Source organism: Gigantopelta aegis, chromosome 10 (assembly GCF_016097555.1).
Source record: "Gigantopelta aegis isolate Gae_Host chromosome 10, Gae_host_genome, whole genome shotgun sequence".
NCBI classification, from domain to species: Eukaryota; Metazoa; Mollusca; class Gastropoda; order Neomphalida; family Peltospiridae; genus Gigantopelta; species Gigantopelta aegis.
The window spans coordinates 28,354,317-28,370,629 of record NC_054708.1 but is presented as its reverse complement, the minus strand read 5'-3'; the positions used below and the strand labels follow the sequence as shown (position 1 = coordinate 28,370,629).

Genomic DNA, 16,313 nt, shown 5'->3' with positions numbered 1-16,313 from the left:
CTCTTCAATTAGCAGCAAGGGATCTTTTATATGCACCATCCCATAGACAGGCTAGCACATACCAGGGCCTTTGATGTACCAGTTGTGGTGCACTGGCTGGAACGAGATTTAGCCCAATGGGTTCACCGATGAGGATCGATCCCAAACAAACTGCACATCAAGCGAATGTTTTACCACAGGCCTTAATTGGATAGAAGCTCGAAAATAGGTTGAAATGAATAAATAAATGTAATGACCTGGTTCGAACTTGCTGTCTCTGATGAGGGTCATGCCGGTGAGCCCCGATATTCCGCTGTGGAAGTTCTTCTGACTCTGGTGTTGTCTGGCATTTGTCATGTGGATGGCGTCTGTCATCCAGTCAGTCCAGTAGATCAGGGATCTGTCCACCACCAGCGAGACGGGCTCGTCAACGTGGCTGGTAAAAATAAATGAACATCATAATCACAAGTTATTTAATTTATCACTCAAAATCTGAAGACATTTTAATGGCACAGAAAACAAGAGTTGACAAAACAAGAGTTGACAAGACTTAGTTGTCAGACACACAAATGCCTGTTTATTCCAGACCAAAAAAGAAGTTTGTTTAACACCACCACTAGGGCACATTGGATGTCAAACATTTGGTAAAGTCTTTAAGAGAGAAAACCTGCTGCATTTTTCCATTAGTTTTCAAGGGATCTTTTATATGCACTTTCCCACAGACAGCCTTTGGCCAGTTGTGGTGCACTGGTTGGAACGAGAAAACCCAATCAGTTGAATGTATCCACCGAGGTGGTTCGATCCTGTGACACAAGCACCTCAAGCGAACACTCAACTGACAAAGCTAAGTCCACCCCCCTCCAGACATACAAATGCCTGTGCAGGGGCATAGGCTGGGGGGTGGGGGTGGGGGTGGTGGTTCGGACAACAACCTCCACTTAACTGAAGCAAATGGTCCGCTTTCAGAACTAACACATACAGGTTTATACATATGGAGTTTCTGGTGGCGCACAAACAAAACAGAAAAAGGGTCCACTTGGTTTTATATTCAAACCACCACCCCCTCCAGATCCAGATCACGCTACGCCCCTGTTGTGTTTATTCAAGACCAAGACAAAGTTGAACAGATAAGAGACCAGTTTTATTTTAATGTGGCAAAGCATGCATGGTAATAATATAGCTAATTTTGAATTTGAATGACATCATTTTGCATCTCTTTACAATAATAAACCGGGTTCGTGACATTTACGTTTCCAGAATATTGTGTGAAGGTGTGAAAAGTGACTGTCACCATCCTTAATGCTAAGATTTAACAGTCCAGGGGCCTAATTCACTAAATTCTTGCAACTTTGCTATCTCGAAGTGCAATGGTAAAAGACTTACAAAGAGGATGATTTGTTGTCTAGCACAGCCTAAGATACCTTTGTGAATTAGGCACCAGATACTTACAAGGAGTGTGTGGTTTTGTCTTTGGTCTTGATATCTATGGAAAATATCTCGTCCAGGAAGTTGTCACTCCAGTAAAGATTCTGACCCAGACTGTCCAAGGTGAGGCAGTTTGGCTGCCGTATTCTGCTCTGCACCAATGAGTAGCAGTTTGTGCCGTCCATGTGACAGCTCTCGATAATGGGAATATCTCCCCAGTCACTGAAGTAAATCAATCTGAATGGGAAAAAAGGTAATTAAGTTATTTCTAAAAAAAGAAGAAATTTAACATGAAAGGAATATATATATATTTTTTTTTTTTCATTCAACACTGCAAACAATTATTTTTATTTACAGTTATATGGTATCAGACATAAAATGACACAGATAATACGAAACACACTTACACATATGCCATGTGATACTCATGGTTAGCATGGGATCTTTTATATGTTCCGTCCCACAAGACTAATAGTCTCCATCATATGCGGTCATGTGGGATAGAAAAAGTACACCTGAGGTGGTAGAAAGATAGCTTTTATAATGAAGGTTTTAGTAACAAATTACCAATGGCATAATACTCCCCCATTTTAAATCTTTTATATGCACCATCCCATAGACAGGATAGCACATACCATGGCCTTTGATGTACCAATTGTGGTGCACTGGCTGGAGCAAGAAATAGCCCAATGGGCCCACTCACGGGAATCGATCCCAAACTGACCGTGCATCATGTGAGCGCTTTACCACTGAGCTAGGTCTCGTCCGCAAGTCTTGGATTGAAGTTAAACTGACACCAATACTAAATTGCTGGTGACATAAACAGCATGGATAGTATTCAATTGGTTGAGTTGCTGTTGGTTCAACAACCGAATGGATGTTGATAAATATGTCAATATTGGCAACAAAGTTGAAGCATCTGATTCACATACTTCTGAAAGTCTGAAGAAAAATGATGACGATGATTCTTGTATGCACTTGTATGCAAGCCCCTCCATTACCAAAAAGGGACTAAAAAAATCAAACAACTATTTTGAACAATTTTGAGAATTAGGCAAATTGTGAAAAGCTATGTGAGACTTGGAATCACATGCTGGACAGAAGCAAGTACAATGTACCAATCACAGATTTTTAAACAAATAAATGACTTGACAGTGATTTACAAAATTAAGAGACTTTAATAGTGCTCTTTTTGAAAACATTTATTAGATGTATTTGCTTTTGTTAATACTTGCAATGCAGTCTTCTATCATACATATATATTGTATTAATTATTATTTAGGCAGTATATTGTTCATTGTTATTATAAGGGAGATAACTCATGACTAACATGTTATAACAGCAAATCTGACATAATGACCTAGTGACCTGGGGACAAACATGCAGTCATTGTAAGTTAAGTGTTCGAAACCCAAGTGGTATATGGGCACGTTAAACAACTTATCATCATTGTAATGAGTTCTGTATACCACAGCCTTTGTTACACCAGTTGTGGACCCATGACAATCAATGCTAGATCATTCATGCACCAGACGAGCACTGTACTACTGGGCCATGTCCTGCATCAGACCTCGCCATTTAAGGGGAGCTATCACTCTGGCTCCCCATTACTCCCCTGAGACTAGATAAAGCAGTAATTTTTATCTCCCTTTAGCATGTGGAAAAAAAAGAAAACACAAAAGAATTTAATATAACAAAACAAACTTATTTTTCTTAACTTGAGCACATTACTTAATCATCACCATACCAAACTGTTCTGCGCATAGCATATGGGTTACATTCAGTTGTTTAGAGATTATTATACGAGCTTGTGTGTTGTACTGATTTTACGAAACAAGTGTCAGGATTATTGTATTACATGAATCCTGACACGTTGTCATTTTGGTAAGTGTTTACACTGTGGAAGCTGCACTAAGTTATGATGTCGCTTCACAAAATTATGTCATTCGTTGTGCATGTGAAATCATTATGACACACGTGGGTCATACTGGTTATATTTCCCTGAATATCTTGAACTATGTGGATAATAAATAATAATATGATAAACTATGTAGTGCTTGCTACATTTGGACCAAACTATGGTATAGGACATCTTATGGCACCTTAAGAATAACTGTCAGTATCACTGTATATTCGTTACCTACCCTCTTTTGAGATCAAGAGCCAATCCACGTGGGCCATCTAGGTTTACATCCACCACCACAATACGAGTAGAGCCATCAAGCTTAGCAACCTCTATGGTCTTCTGAAATGTTGAAAAACATAAGGTTATTAAATTAATAATCAATTTAACAAAACTGGAAGAAAAAAAACCCCGTTTAATGGCATCACTGGAGCACAATGATTTATTTATCCTCGGCATTTGAATGTCAAACATTTGGTAATTCTGACAAAAATTGTTATAAGAAGCCGCCTGCTTTTTTCCATTAGCAGCTGGAATCTTTTATAGGCACTTGTTTCATTTAAAATATTTATTAAGCTATAATTGCTATAAAAAAATAATTTAAAACTTTAAAAATGATTGCTTTTTATATTTATTTCAGTTGATTTACAAACCTTTTCGACATCAGTCCAAAACACATTGTGTGCCACCCAGTCCACTGCTAGACTCTGAATGCTGCCTATATTGTTGTCCACAATAACTTGCCTGGAACAAAACATAATGAACTTGTATGCAATGTCTGTAGAGTCCAGACAACTGTATATCAGAATGTTTTTCACCATTTTAAACTGCAGCTGGGGCAGGACATAGTGCACTGGTAAAGCGGTCGCTTGACAGGGTTCATACACTTAAAGGAAGTCAAAATTCAAGGGTTTTTCAAGCACTTTCCAGGTCAACTTTACAAAAATTCCAGGACCGTACCGAGTTTCCACAGGTCGTTAAACACACAAGTGCCAACCATCTTTGTGGGTTTACAATAGATTCATTAACTTGACACGCTCCCTGAACTTGCTAAATACCCAGCGGCAAAAAGTGACAAACTTTCTTTTTCAATATGGCGACGCTGTCGCTTGGATCTCGTGGCCGCGTGATCCTCGCATCGCAAGATAAAAAACAACAACAAACATTCACACGTCAACTGAGCCGGTAAAAATCGATTGGCCGGACGATTGGCATTTGATTGTGCCGCGGAAATGAAACAAATAATTTAATTACATGTTAAATAAAGTAAATAAAGCCTCCGTTTTAGGCGTTTATATTTTATTTGATATCAAATTATCATTTTCAAGGGTTTTCCAGACCGCAAGATGATTTTCAAGGGTATTCAAGCACTGGAATACATTAGTTTATTTTTAAGGGTTTTCAAGGGTTTTCCAGGCGCGTACGAACCCTGGCTTGATGTGCAGTCGGTTTGGGATCGATCCCCATGGGTAGCCCATTGGGTTATTTCTCGTTCCAGCTAGTGCACCACGACCGATATATCAAACAGCCGTGGTATGTGCTATCCTGTCTGTGGAATAGTGCATATAAAATATCCCTTGCTACTAGTGGAATAATGTAGTGTGTTTCCTCTCTAAGACCAGGTCACCATTACCAATTGTTTGACATCCAACAGCTGATGATTAATAAATCAATGTGCTCTAGTGGTGTCATTAAACAAAACAAACAAACTTTAAACAGCCATTTGGTGGATTAACATTTGATCTTGTGCAAGCATAGAAACCTGCTGACACCACAAAGGCTAGACCAGTTATGAAAATGACATGGAGAAGAAAGAAAATTCATAAAATGTTAATTTAAAAAATAGTTCAATGCTAATAATAGTTTAATTTAATGACACCACCAGAGCACATTGATTTATTAATTATTGGCTGCTGGATGTCACACATTTGGTCATTGTGACATACAGGAAACCCACTACATATTTTCTAAAAGCATATTCATTAGTAGCAAGATATCTTTTATTGATAGGACAGCAGATAAAATCACCTTTGATATATACCAGTCATTGAGCACCGATTGGGATGGGTTAAAAAACAAACAATCAGAATAGATCAACTAAGGGCATTCAGTCAACCGGCCCAAGGACTCAAGATAGCACTCTAATGACTAAGCTGAATCTGCCACTAATAATTTTACATGGTCATGAAGTAGAGGATCACAGCAAACATTTTATCAAACAAGAATAGAATATTTTGAAGGGTAGTGTACAAATCCAGATTTCTGAAGAGATATTCAATTTTTGTTTTCTATTGGCTACTCTTACAAAACCGTAGCAAATGATGTTTTACTTCTAAGCTATATTAGACTTTAACCAAATCAGGGGCATAATTCACAAAGTGCTCCTAAGCAACATCACAATCTTCCTTGCAAGTCGTTTTACATAGCTCTGCAAAATCACAAAGTTGCCAGAGATTAGAGAATTAAATCGTCCCCCCCCCCCCCCCCCCCCCCCCGAGATCAATTCACTAACCTTGAATTCTGAGGGTTGTCATATTTAAAACTGCAGATTGTTTTCTGTCCATTTGTTGTCACATCACTGTAGACCTCTGCTATCCCTCCCCACTCCACCCCACCCCTCCCCATCCAGAGATCAATTCATTCACTTACCTTGAATTCTGAGGGTCGTCATATTTAAAACTGCAGATTGTTTTCTGTCCATTTCTTGTCACATCACTGTAGACCACTGTCCGTGAGACCGGGTTATAATCAAGCACAAAGACACCGACAATGCTGTCCGTCTGCAATTCTCTGTAAGGCATCTTTCCAATATATGACAGCGAAAACTCCAAAATACGGCTCTGCTGAGCAACAAGGATAAACGAGGCATCTTCTTTTCCTGAAATAAAATGTTACAAACAAAAATTATCTGTTTTAGAAAAGTATTACATTTTTTTAGTGCTTAGTACAAAAAATTGGAAATCACATAGTACAAAAAATTGGAAATCACATAAACAAATTTGTTTTAGAAATTAAAAACAAAATCATATAGTTTTAGAATTTATGTTAAATTTCCTATATCCAGCTGAAATGGATTTTTGAATCTAATCTAAAAAATATACCAGCTGACTGCGAAAATGGTAGTTTCTACAATACTATTTTGACAAGTAGTTCCTCATTTAGTGCAAAAACAAAATTACTCAACTTTGTTACCACACCTATCTATTCCTGTCTTGGTAAATATTACTCTTTTAGCAAGTTGTTCTGTGCAGAAATGAAAAGTACAAGAAAATTATCACCATCTTTTTGCCTAAGTATGGAACAGTATAGTTCTGCACTTAACTGATGCTAATGCTACAAAATATATAGTAGACTGGTTTGAGCACTAATGAATGCTACAGAAGAAAATATATACATTCAAATCCTGCACAGGAAATGGACAATCTGTTTCCTAAACAAATAAATCTGTAGTGCTATGATCCACCCAAAATCTGTAGTCAGAGCAGCATGCATTTGTGCCTCAAATAGTTCAATCATTCCTTATTGAAGACTGAAGTACAAGATACAAACATTTTTGAAAGACTGAGCCATAGCAAAATTCCTTACAAGATTGAGTCACATTATTTTTAAACCAATGTTTTTATTTAATGCCATCATTAGAGCACAGATTTATTAATCATCGGCTATTGGATGTCAAACATTTGGTGATTTTTTTTACACAGTCCAAGATGAAACCCATTATTTTCCTATTAGCAACAAGGGATCTTTTATATGCATACAGGACAGCACATACAATGGAAAATAAATAAAAATAATAAATATGAATTAATTAGTTAAATAAATAAAATAAAATAAATAATCTTGTTATGTTTTAACTTCATTCAGACACTTGGTAATATTTTACAGTTTGTCTTGGAGAGGACATTTTGCCATATCACGACATTTGGTATACCAGTCGTGAGACACTGGCTGAAATGAATGATTTAAGGAAAACATTTCCGAATGATTCAAGGAAATTTCCGGTGACTCACTAATGCAGTAATGGTGGTCCTGGAGGACGTGGTCAGGGGGACAGGCACACGTGTGGTGGAATTGGTTGGTGCTCAGCAGACAGATGTGAGAACAGGCACTGTAGTCACAGGCACTCTTAGTACCTGAAACATTAAACACAGAACAAATATAACACACTGTAGTCACAGGCACTTTTAGTACCTGAAACATTAAACACAGAACAAATATATAACAGGCACTGTAGTCACAGGCACTCTTAGTACCTGAAACATTAAACACAGAACAAATATAACACACTGTAGTCACAGGCATGTGAGCAGTCTACCACTGACCTACATTCCCATCACATCTATCCCCCACCAGTACTTTACAACTGACCTATATCCTGTTCACACTGGGAAGGGATGAGAGAAGCCAGAGTGGATACAGAGTGACTGATCCTGGGTGACCCATTGCATCTCATGCAAATAATCTACTACAAACTTACATTCCCCCCAACAAACCCACTTACCCCTGCCTCCGCCGCCACAATTGATTTTGTTTTACCAAATTACCTGCTGCTGGTTGCAGAGCTGGGTGCATGATCACCGAGCTGGTTGGTTTAGGCACTCGCTTGAGGACAAATTTCCTGTTACGACCTGTCAACTTGTTCACTCTTAAAATGGCTCCCTTCGATTTCTTTGTGCTAGAGTAGATTATGTTGTCCTCAAATATGACAAATGTTGATAACCTTTGCAACTTTATTCCATTTATGACCTGAAAGTTAAAGTTTTGTTTTGTTTTAAAGACACCACTAGAGCACATTGATTAATTAATCATCAGTTATTTGGATGTCAAACATTTGGTAATTCTAATATGTCATCAGGACACCTATTACATTTTTACAAATGCAGCATGGGATCTTTTATATGCACTTTCTCACAAACAGGAAAGCACATACCACAGCCTTTGACCAGTTGTGCACTGGTCGAAACAAGAAAAAAACATCCTATCAGTTGAAGGATCCACTGAGGTGGTTCGATCCTGCGACACAAGCACTTCATCCGAGCTAAATCCCACCCCGACCTGAAAGCTTATAACAAAAAATCTTTGGTGCATGCGACAATGATGACAATAAAATGGTAAATTAAATTTTGGCTGTAACTACTTCTTAAAAACTGTACATCCAACTGACATTTTCCTCCATGCTAATGAGATGCACGCTTAAACCCCCTTTACACAGGGTGGAGATCGTTGAGAGATTGTTGAGAGATCGTTGAGATATGAAAAAATGGCCAGATCTCTCAATGATCTTTCAATGAGCGTCCAGCGATCATCAAGATCTCTCAATGACCTCTCAATGATTTTCCAGTGATCTCCACGGTCACCACGGTCTCCTCAAAGTTTTGACTCGGTCCAAAACAATCTCTCAACGATCTCCAAGGGAAGCGATCTCTCAACGAACTCTCAACAATCTCTCAATAATCTCAATGAATGCTCAACAATCTCTCCTGGTCTCTCGGTGATCTCCGTAGATCTCTCCGTGATCTCTCTTGGTCACACCGGATCTCTCCACGATCTCCGTAGATCTCTCAGTGCTCTCTTTTTGTCACACAATGAGCGCTCAGCAAACTCTCAATGGTCGCTGCATTTTTGATCACACAACGAGTGCACAAAGATCTCCCAAACATTTACACAGAAACGGCTTGTTCAAGGCTTTAGGAGATCGTTGAGAGATCGGGCCAATTTTTGATCTTTCAATGGTCACCCAATGATCTCCGTGTGTGTAAAGGGGGCCTTAATACCAGTCAAACAGAATTTTAATTTTGAATTAATTTTTGTATCAAGTTTAAACACAATATAATTTTGTGTTATTTCAAAAACATTTTATGAATATAACTCTGTTCCAGCTCCAGTTCCCTTCTGTTAACACTTGAGTCTGTTGATGCACAACTAACTTTTCTGCCAGTGCCATCAAGATTGACGCTGTCAATGATGGAGTGTGTTTCATCTATCCAGAACAACTTGGCCAGGGTGTAATCAATGACGAGGTTGCGTGGCTCTCCTAGCTGGGAAGATACAAAATCTTCAGCCAAACTGCCATCCAATACAGACCTTCTAATCTTCGGGTTCAATCGGGAAATCTCGGTCCAATAGATGTGACTGCAACAGAAAAAAAAGAATGCAGATTACTTCTGGTGATGACTCAAATGTTCATCACATTTGAATTTTATTCATATTTTATTTAAATATATACTACAAAAATATACAACTTTCAACAACCATTTTAATTTAATTTTTAATTTTTTAATTTGAATAAGTTAGATCTAGCAATATGGAAAGTTTCTTTTCTTTTTAGTTGCATTTCTCTCATTTATAACAATTATTTATACCTAAGCTACTAAAGCAGTTTAAAAAAAAAAATACAACACTAAAAATCAACTGCCAATATTTGCCAATAATATAAAGCACCAAATGAATAATGGCAACAAATTAAAGGGACATTCCAGAGTTTTGTGCAATTTTTAAGATGTTATCGACTAACAGACTTTCTAATGAGTAATTACATGTCAAATATATTTTTCTGAATAAAATATTAGTGGCTGTATATTAAATGTGTTTTAGATCATTCTAATATTTGTACTAGGTTAAATTTTACTTTATTTCCTCAAAACTATTTTTCTTATGTACGAAATTATTTAAGGACAAAATCCAGTCTAGGCTTCTTACAAATATTATGATGACCAGAAACACACTGAATATACAGACACTGATATTCTAAACAAGAAAATATATTTAATATGTAAGTTTAATTGTAGAAATATTTTATTAGTCGGAAACATCTTACAATGCAGCAAACTCGGGAATGTCCATTTTAACTCCATTTTCAAAATAATCCAAATTAAAAACCAAATTAAAAAGCAATCATAACAGTACTTAATGAATGTTTTAAAATGTCCTAAATTGTAATTTCAACTTACTTTGTAATGGAATCCACCACAATATCTCTGGGTGACGTCAACTTGGTCAGGACTAAGGTACAGTAGGATCCATCCAATTTACAAGCCAGTATCGCATTCATCCCTCGGTCAACCACATATAACAATTGGCCGATCCAGTCTAACGCAATGCCTTCTGGGCTGTCCAGACCTTGGGTTCAAATGTAGGTAAAAAATATTTTGTTAAAACAGTTTTAATATTGTATGTACTATTACACATTACCCTGTCAATAACATGCAGAATTTGACACAGTAAATGTAATTCCTTCTTGGCCATCTAGTCTTTGAAAAGTATTTTTATTTATATATACATGTTTAAAATATGCCACAGAATTATATATTATTTGTTAACTTGCAATGTCAACTAAAACATAAAATTTTAAAAATCTAGTAAGATGCATTTCATCTGGCCTGTTCAGAATTTTGGGACCCCTCCATATAAAATTTCCAAAAAAACACAGACATTTAAAAAGTATGGGCCCATTAAGATGGATTTATCAAATGATCCATAAAACTGGTAAAATACACACTTGTATATAGGAGGAACTTAAACACAGACATTTAAAAAGTATGGGCCCATTAAGATGGATTTATCAAATGATCCATAAAACAGGTAAAATACACACTTGTATATAGGAGGAACTTAAACACAGACATTTAAAAAGAATGGGCCCATTAAGATGGATTTATCAAATGATCCATAAAACTGGTAAAATACACACTTGTATATAGGAGGAACTTAAACACAGACATTTAAAAAGTATGGGCCCATTAAGATGGATTTATCAAATGATCCATAAAACAGGTAAAATACACACTTGTATATAGGAGGAACTTAAACACAGACATTTAAAAAGTATGGGCCCATTAAGATGGATTTATCAAATGATCCATAAAACAGGTAAAATACACACTTGTATATAGGAGGAACTTAAACAATATACTCTCTTATAGTAAATTAGACTCAGTATCTAAGAAAACCATACCCATTGTGATTATTTCTTTTTTGTTGTCCTCGCTTAGTTTCTGGGAAAAGACTTTTCGCTCTCGTCTGTCAATCCAGTAAATAGTCCGTCTTTTGCTGTCCACATCTGTAAGTAATAAAATAATATGGTCTTATAGAATATACTAATTTTTACATACATTATCTATGTTGACTAGATCCAGGAAATATAATGTATAAGCACATTCATCACATGACATAACACAGATTTCCTAAAATTGCACAAAACCTGGGATTTCCAGATTATACACACCAACATAATGTAACTGCATCTCTGATTTGTGTCAATAGCTGTAAGTCATTTGAGTGACTGCATATTATCTATGCCCAATATATATGTGGGCCCATGCTTATAAAACTTAAAGTCCAGACTTTAACATAATGCTATTTGAATGGCGTTGCCATGACGTTAAAGTCTGGACTTAAGTCTAGACTTTAAGGTTTATAAGCACGGGGCCTGGTATGCTTTCATGGTTCATACTAGTATAGATACAATAGCACCTCACGTATAATGTCAAAGTCATGATGGATAATATGTTAGTGCTGTATTATCCAATTCTGATGAATGTGAAGAAGTTTGTTTTGTTTAATGACACCACTAGAACACATTGATTTAGTAATCATTGGCTACTGGATGTCAAACATATGGTCATTTTGACACAGTCACATAGAGGAAACACGCTATATTTTTCCATTAGTAGCAAAGGTTCTTTTATATGCACCATCCCACAGACAGGATAGCACATACCACAGTCTTTGATATACCAGTTGTGGTGCACTGGCTGGAACGAGAAATAGCCTAATGGGCCCACCAGTGGGGATCGATCATAGACTGACTATGCATAAGGCATTCGCTTTACTACTGGGCTATGTCCCGCCACTCCAATGAATGTGAAAGACACGTTGAAAAATACTTGGAAATTCTTAACATACCGATATCTGCAACACTTCCGTGCCCTTGTCTTCTAATGGTGTCATAGCTGTTTGAAGTGAGAATGTACTCCCGAATTTCTGAGACTGTTGAGAATATGAACACTGCGTCTTCACCTACAAAATAAAAACAATCTCATTTAATTATACATCTCCTATAACATTTTACTAGTAAGTAACTAGCAACATCTTTATTATCTTATGCGTAAAATAAACAGTATCTATATCTGGAAACACGGTTAACTTAATTTTCTCATCAGAACAGAAAGGGTGATCAATTTGGGGCAGGACGTAGCCCAGTGGTAAGGCGCTCGCTCGATGCGCGGTCGGTCTGGGATCAATCCCCGTCGGTGGGCCCATTGGGCTATTTCTCGTTCCAGCCAGTGCTCCACAACTGGTGTAACAAAGGCCGTGGTATGTACTACCCTGTCTGTGGGATGGTGCATATAAAAGATCCCTTGCTGCCAATCGCAAAGAGTAGCCCATAAAGTGGCAACAGCGCATTTCCTCTCTCAATCTGTGTGGTCCTTAACCATATGTCTGACCCCATATAACCGTAAATAAAATGTGTCATTATGCGTCAATGCGTCATTAAATAAAACATTTCTTTCTTTCTTGGGTGATCAATTTAAACTTCCTTAAATGACTGTTGGCTAAGTAATGAAAGAACATACAAAATGACACAGTAAACTAATTCCTTGTGCTATAAGCATAAGGAAGGAAGGAAATGTTTTATTTAACGACACACTCAACACATTTCATTTACGGTTAGATGGCATCAGACATGTGGTTACAGACCCGCTGTCATCACTTCATGGGTTACTCTTTTCGATTAGCAGCAAGGGATCTTTTATATGCATAATCCCACAGACAGGGTAGTACATACCACGGGCCTTTGATGTGCCAGTCGTGGTGCACTGGCTGGAACGAAATATAACCCAATGGGCCCCCTTAATGGGGATTGATCCCAGACCAACCTCGCATCGAGCAAGTGCTTTAACCACTGGACTACATCCCGCCCCTGTAAACATAAAGTCAACCAAAAACTGTCATGAAATAAAAGTTGAAAAAAGTAACGTTTGTTTAATGATATAGTAGCACAGTTTAACCTGTGGCTATTTAGTGTCTTAATTAACAAGTTACTTTGACACTTGGTTTAAATAACTAGTGGATATATAGCTATAGATAGATGTGGCAGTAGTTGGGACTTCAAAACAAAAGACATCCCAACAATTTATGAGTGAAGGAGAAACAAGAAAGATGCTGTCAGATGACTGGAAACAGGTAGATAGGTGGGTAACTGGTTTAACGTGCTTAAACACCACTACGTTTCGAACACACCCATCCCGAGTCCGACCTCCGATAAAATTGGGGGCCTGACTCTGAAAAGGATAACAGGTATTAGAAGTTTTCAATGGAAGATTTTAAACCATTTCATTAGCTGTTGAGATGTTCAGACCAATCTATCAGGGGTAGGAATTGGTGAACTGTAAAAAACAGGAAATCTAGAGGGATCTCGGAAATTCTTGAAATCCTAGGTTAAAATCTGTGCCATTTGACACATTTTGGAGGAAAGGACGATTAAAATGCAAGGAAACGCAATGTTTCATGAGAGAAAAACAACTAATCCGAGGAGAATTCCCACCCCTAGTCTATTGAAATTGGAGGAAATGTCATTGGTTAGAGGTCAGGTTAAGTTGGGAAAAAAAAAAAGGTCTACCATGGGCAACTGATCCTGTGATCCATCACAAATCAGGTACATTAAGTACTTCTACCATTGAGCTACATCTCGCCCCATTAAGAAATGTCGAGAACAACCTGCCATGAAAACATTTAAATTTACTACTTAATATACATGCAACTGTAAAACAAAAACAATAGGTAACAACCGGCCTCGGTGCTGTCGTGGTTAAGCCTCTGGACATTAAGGCTGGTAGGTATAAGGTTTGCAGCCCGGTACCGGCTCCCACCCAAAGCGAGTTTTAATGACTCGATGGGTAGGTGTAAGACCACTACACCCTCTTTTCTCTCACTAACCAACTAACAACTCACTCACTCGATGTCCTGGACAGACAGCCCAGATAGCCGAGGTGTGTGCCCAGGACAGCATGTTTGAACCGTAATTGGATATAAGCACGAAAATAAGTTCAAACGAATGAACCATAGGTTAACATTTAGATACTTTTGTCGATGATCTCACCTTCTGCATGACAGTTTTTGCCTGCTCCATCCAAAACATAGCCAGGCAGACACGAGCAGGAGAACGCCCCTGGAGTGTTTTCACAGATGTGACTACACGGATTCAGTCCACCAAGATCATTACACTCGTCAATATCTGCAATTAAGCGATGTATAAAATATACAATATAAAGCCAATGGAAGGTGGACAATACATACTGCAGCGAACATTTATGTTTTAGCAACTAGTTAAATTTGTTTAGTGAATCGCATCGTGATATTCAATACATAGAGATTATTATACGAGCTTGTGTGTTGTACTGATTTTATGAAACGAGTGTCAGGATTTTTGTATACATGAATCCTGACACGAGTTTCGTAAAATTAGTACGACTCACACACAAGTAATAATTTCTTTATTATCCAGATTATTATTGTTGTTTTCTTTGTCTACAACAAGACCCCAACTCAAAATGTTTTCAGCCACAACTAGAGAGATAATGAAATGACGACATATTTCATCTGCCCAGTCTGAGCTTCCCAAGATTACGTCATTAAAGTTGTGATTACACGTGTGCTTTGTATGATTATTATTAACTCGGTTATGTTGAACCAAGTGGATAATAAAATGTTCTCTGTATTGTTAGCATTTTAGTGAAGTTTATTTGAAATGTTCTTAGCATCTTAAATTCACCCCAGCTAATTAGTCTCATCTGTCAAGCTAACTTTTAAATGGACAACATATGTTATTTATAATACAATACACAAGGCCATTTCAAGGCAATACACAAGGCCAGTTTATGATCATTCTGATCACTTCTAATAAATTTATACCTTAAAATGTAGAGTATAGTTTTCTAGCTGTGGTTTAATACATAAATGTTCTCCACATGAAATCGTTTAGAAGAAATAACTAAAGAGGGGGAATATAGATGCTTTCACCCATCAGTCCCTGTTATAAACTAAAATATTTCTGTACTGAACAACATATGCATATATTTTAATGTAGAATGTAATTATATTTTTTAATGATTTTTATTTTGGTAAAACGACTGACAAACTAGACCTAAAATGGGTCAAAAGAAATTGATAATTTTAATGTACAAAAACTAATGGATTCAAACTGATCATTTTAAAATAAATTAAAGAAAACTAAAAAAAAAAACAATCTAAAAAAACAAACATTTTTGCATTTATTTTGTTGTTCAGCATGTACTGTGGTACTAATCATCTTACCTATACATGTTTTGAAATCATCCCCGAGCTGGAAGCCACGGAGACAGTTGCAGGTAACACCTTCCGGTGATATCAGACAACCATGCTTACACGCCAGAGCTTCACATGCAACAGCTGAAAGTTAACATTCATTTTAATGAATTAATTAGCTACACAATCCAGTCAGTTTATCATTTCATTTTTACTTTTCTTCTTTCAATCTTGGGGCAGGGATAGCCTAGTAGTAAGGCGCTTGCTTGATGCGTGGTCGCTTTGGGATTGATTATTATTACGTATGACTGGTACAAAGGCTGTGGTATGTGCTATCCTGTCTCATGTGCTATGGGATGGTTCATATAAAAGATCTCTTGCTGCTAATCGAAAAGAGTAGCCCATGAAGTGGCAACAGTGTTTCCTCCCTCGATGTCTGTGTGGTCCTTCACCATTGGTCCGACGCCAGATAACCGTAAATAAAATGTGTTGAGTGTGTCGTTAAATTAAACATTTCCCATTTTTTAGACCTAGCTGGTAAAATAGAAACCACAAAAAAAAAAAATCACAGGTTATTTTTCAAGGAAGGAAGGAAGGAAATGTTTTATTCAACAACGCACTCAACACATTTTATTTACGGTTATATGGCGTCAGACATATGGTTAAGGACCACACAGATATTGAGAGAGAAAACCCGCTGTCGCCACTGCATAGACCACTC

At 37.3% G+C, this 16,313-nt stretch overlaps 1 protein-coding gene across 2 annotated transcripts in view; it reads right to left on the bottom strand.

The window, feature by feature from the left end:
- Positions 1–16,313, bottom strand: part of LOC121384814 (low-density lipoprotein receptor-related protein 2-like) — a 54,967-nt gene that overhangs the window by 27,115 nt on the left and 11,539 nt on the right. For both annotated transcript variants that reach the window (XM_041515405.1, XM_041515406.1), the window contains exons 7-19: positions 15,623–15,736; positions 14,409–14,543; positions 12,212–12,325; positions 11,262–11,366; positions 10,258–10,426; positions 9,235–9,439; positions 7,852–8,053; positions 7,318–7,440; positions 5,957–6,185; positions 3,961–4,051; positions 3,549–3,649; positions 1,429–1,641; positions 237–415 (exon numbers count right to left, since the gene is read on the bottom strand). In XM_041515405.1, the coding sequence (XP_041371339.1) occupies positions 237–415; positions 1,429–1,641; positions 3,549–3,649; positions 3,961–4,051; positions 5,957–6,185; positions 7,318–7,440; positions 7,852–8,053; positions 9,235–9,439; positions 10,258–10,426; positions 11,262–11,366; positions 12,212–12,325; positions 14,409–14,543; positions 15,623–15,736 (1,980 nt within the window). The remainder of the gene's footprint in view (positions 1–236; positions 416–1,428; positions 1,642–3,548; positions 3,650–3,960; positions 4,052–5,956; positions 6,186–7,317; positions 7,441–7,851; positions 8,054–9,234; positions 9,440–10,257; positions 10,427–11,261; positions 11,367–12,211; positions 12,326–14,408; positions 14,544–15,622; positions 15,737–16,313) is intronic.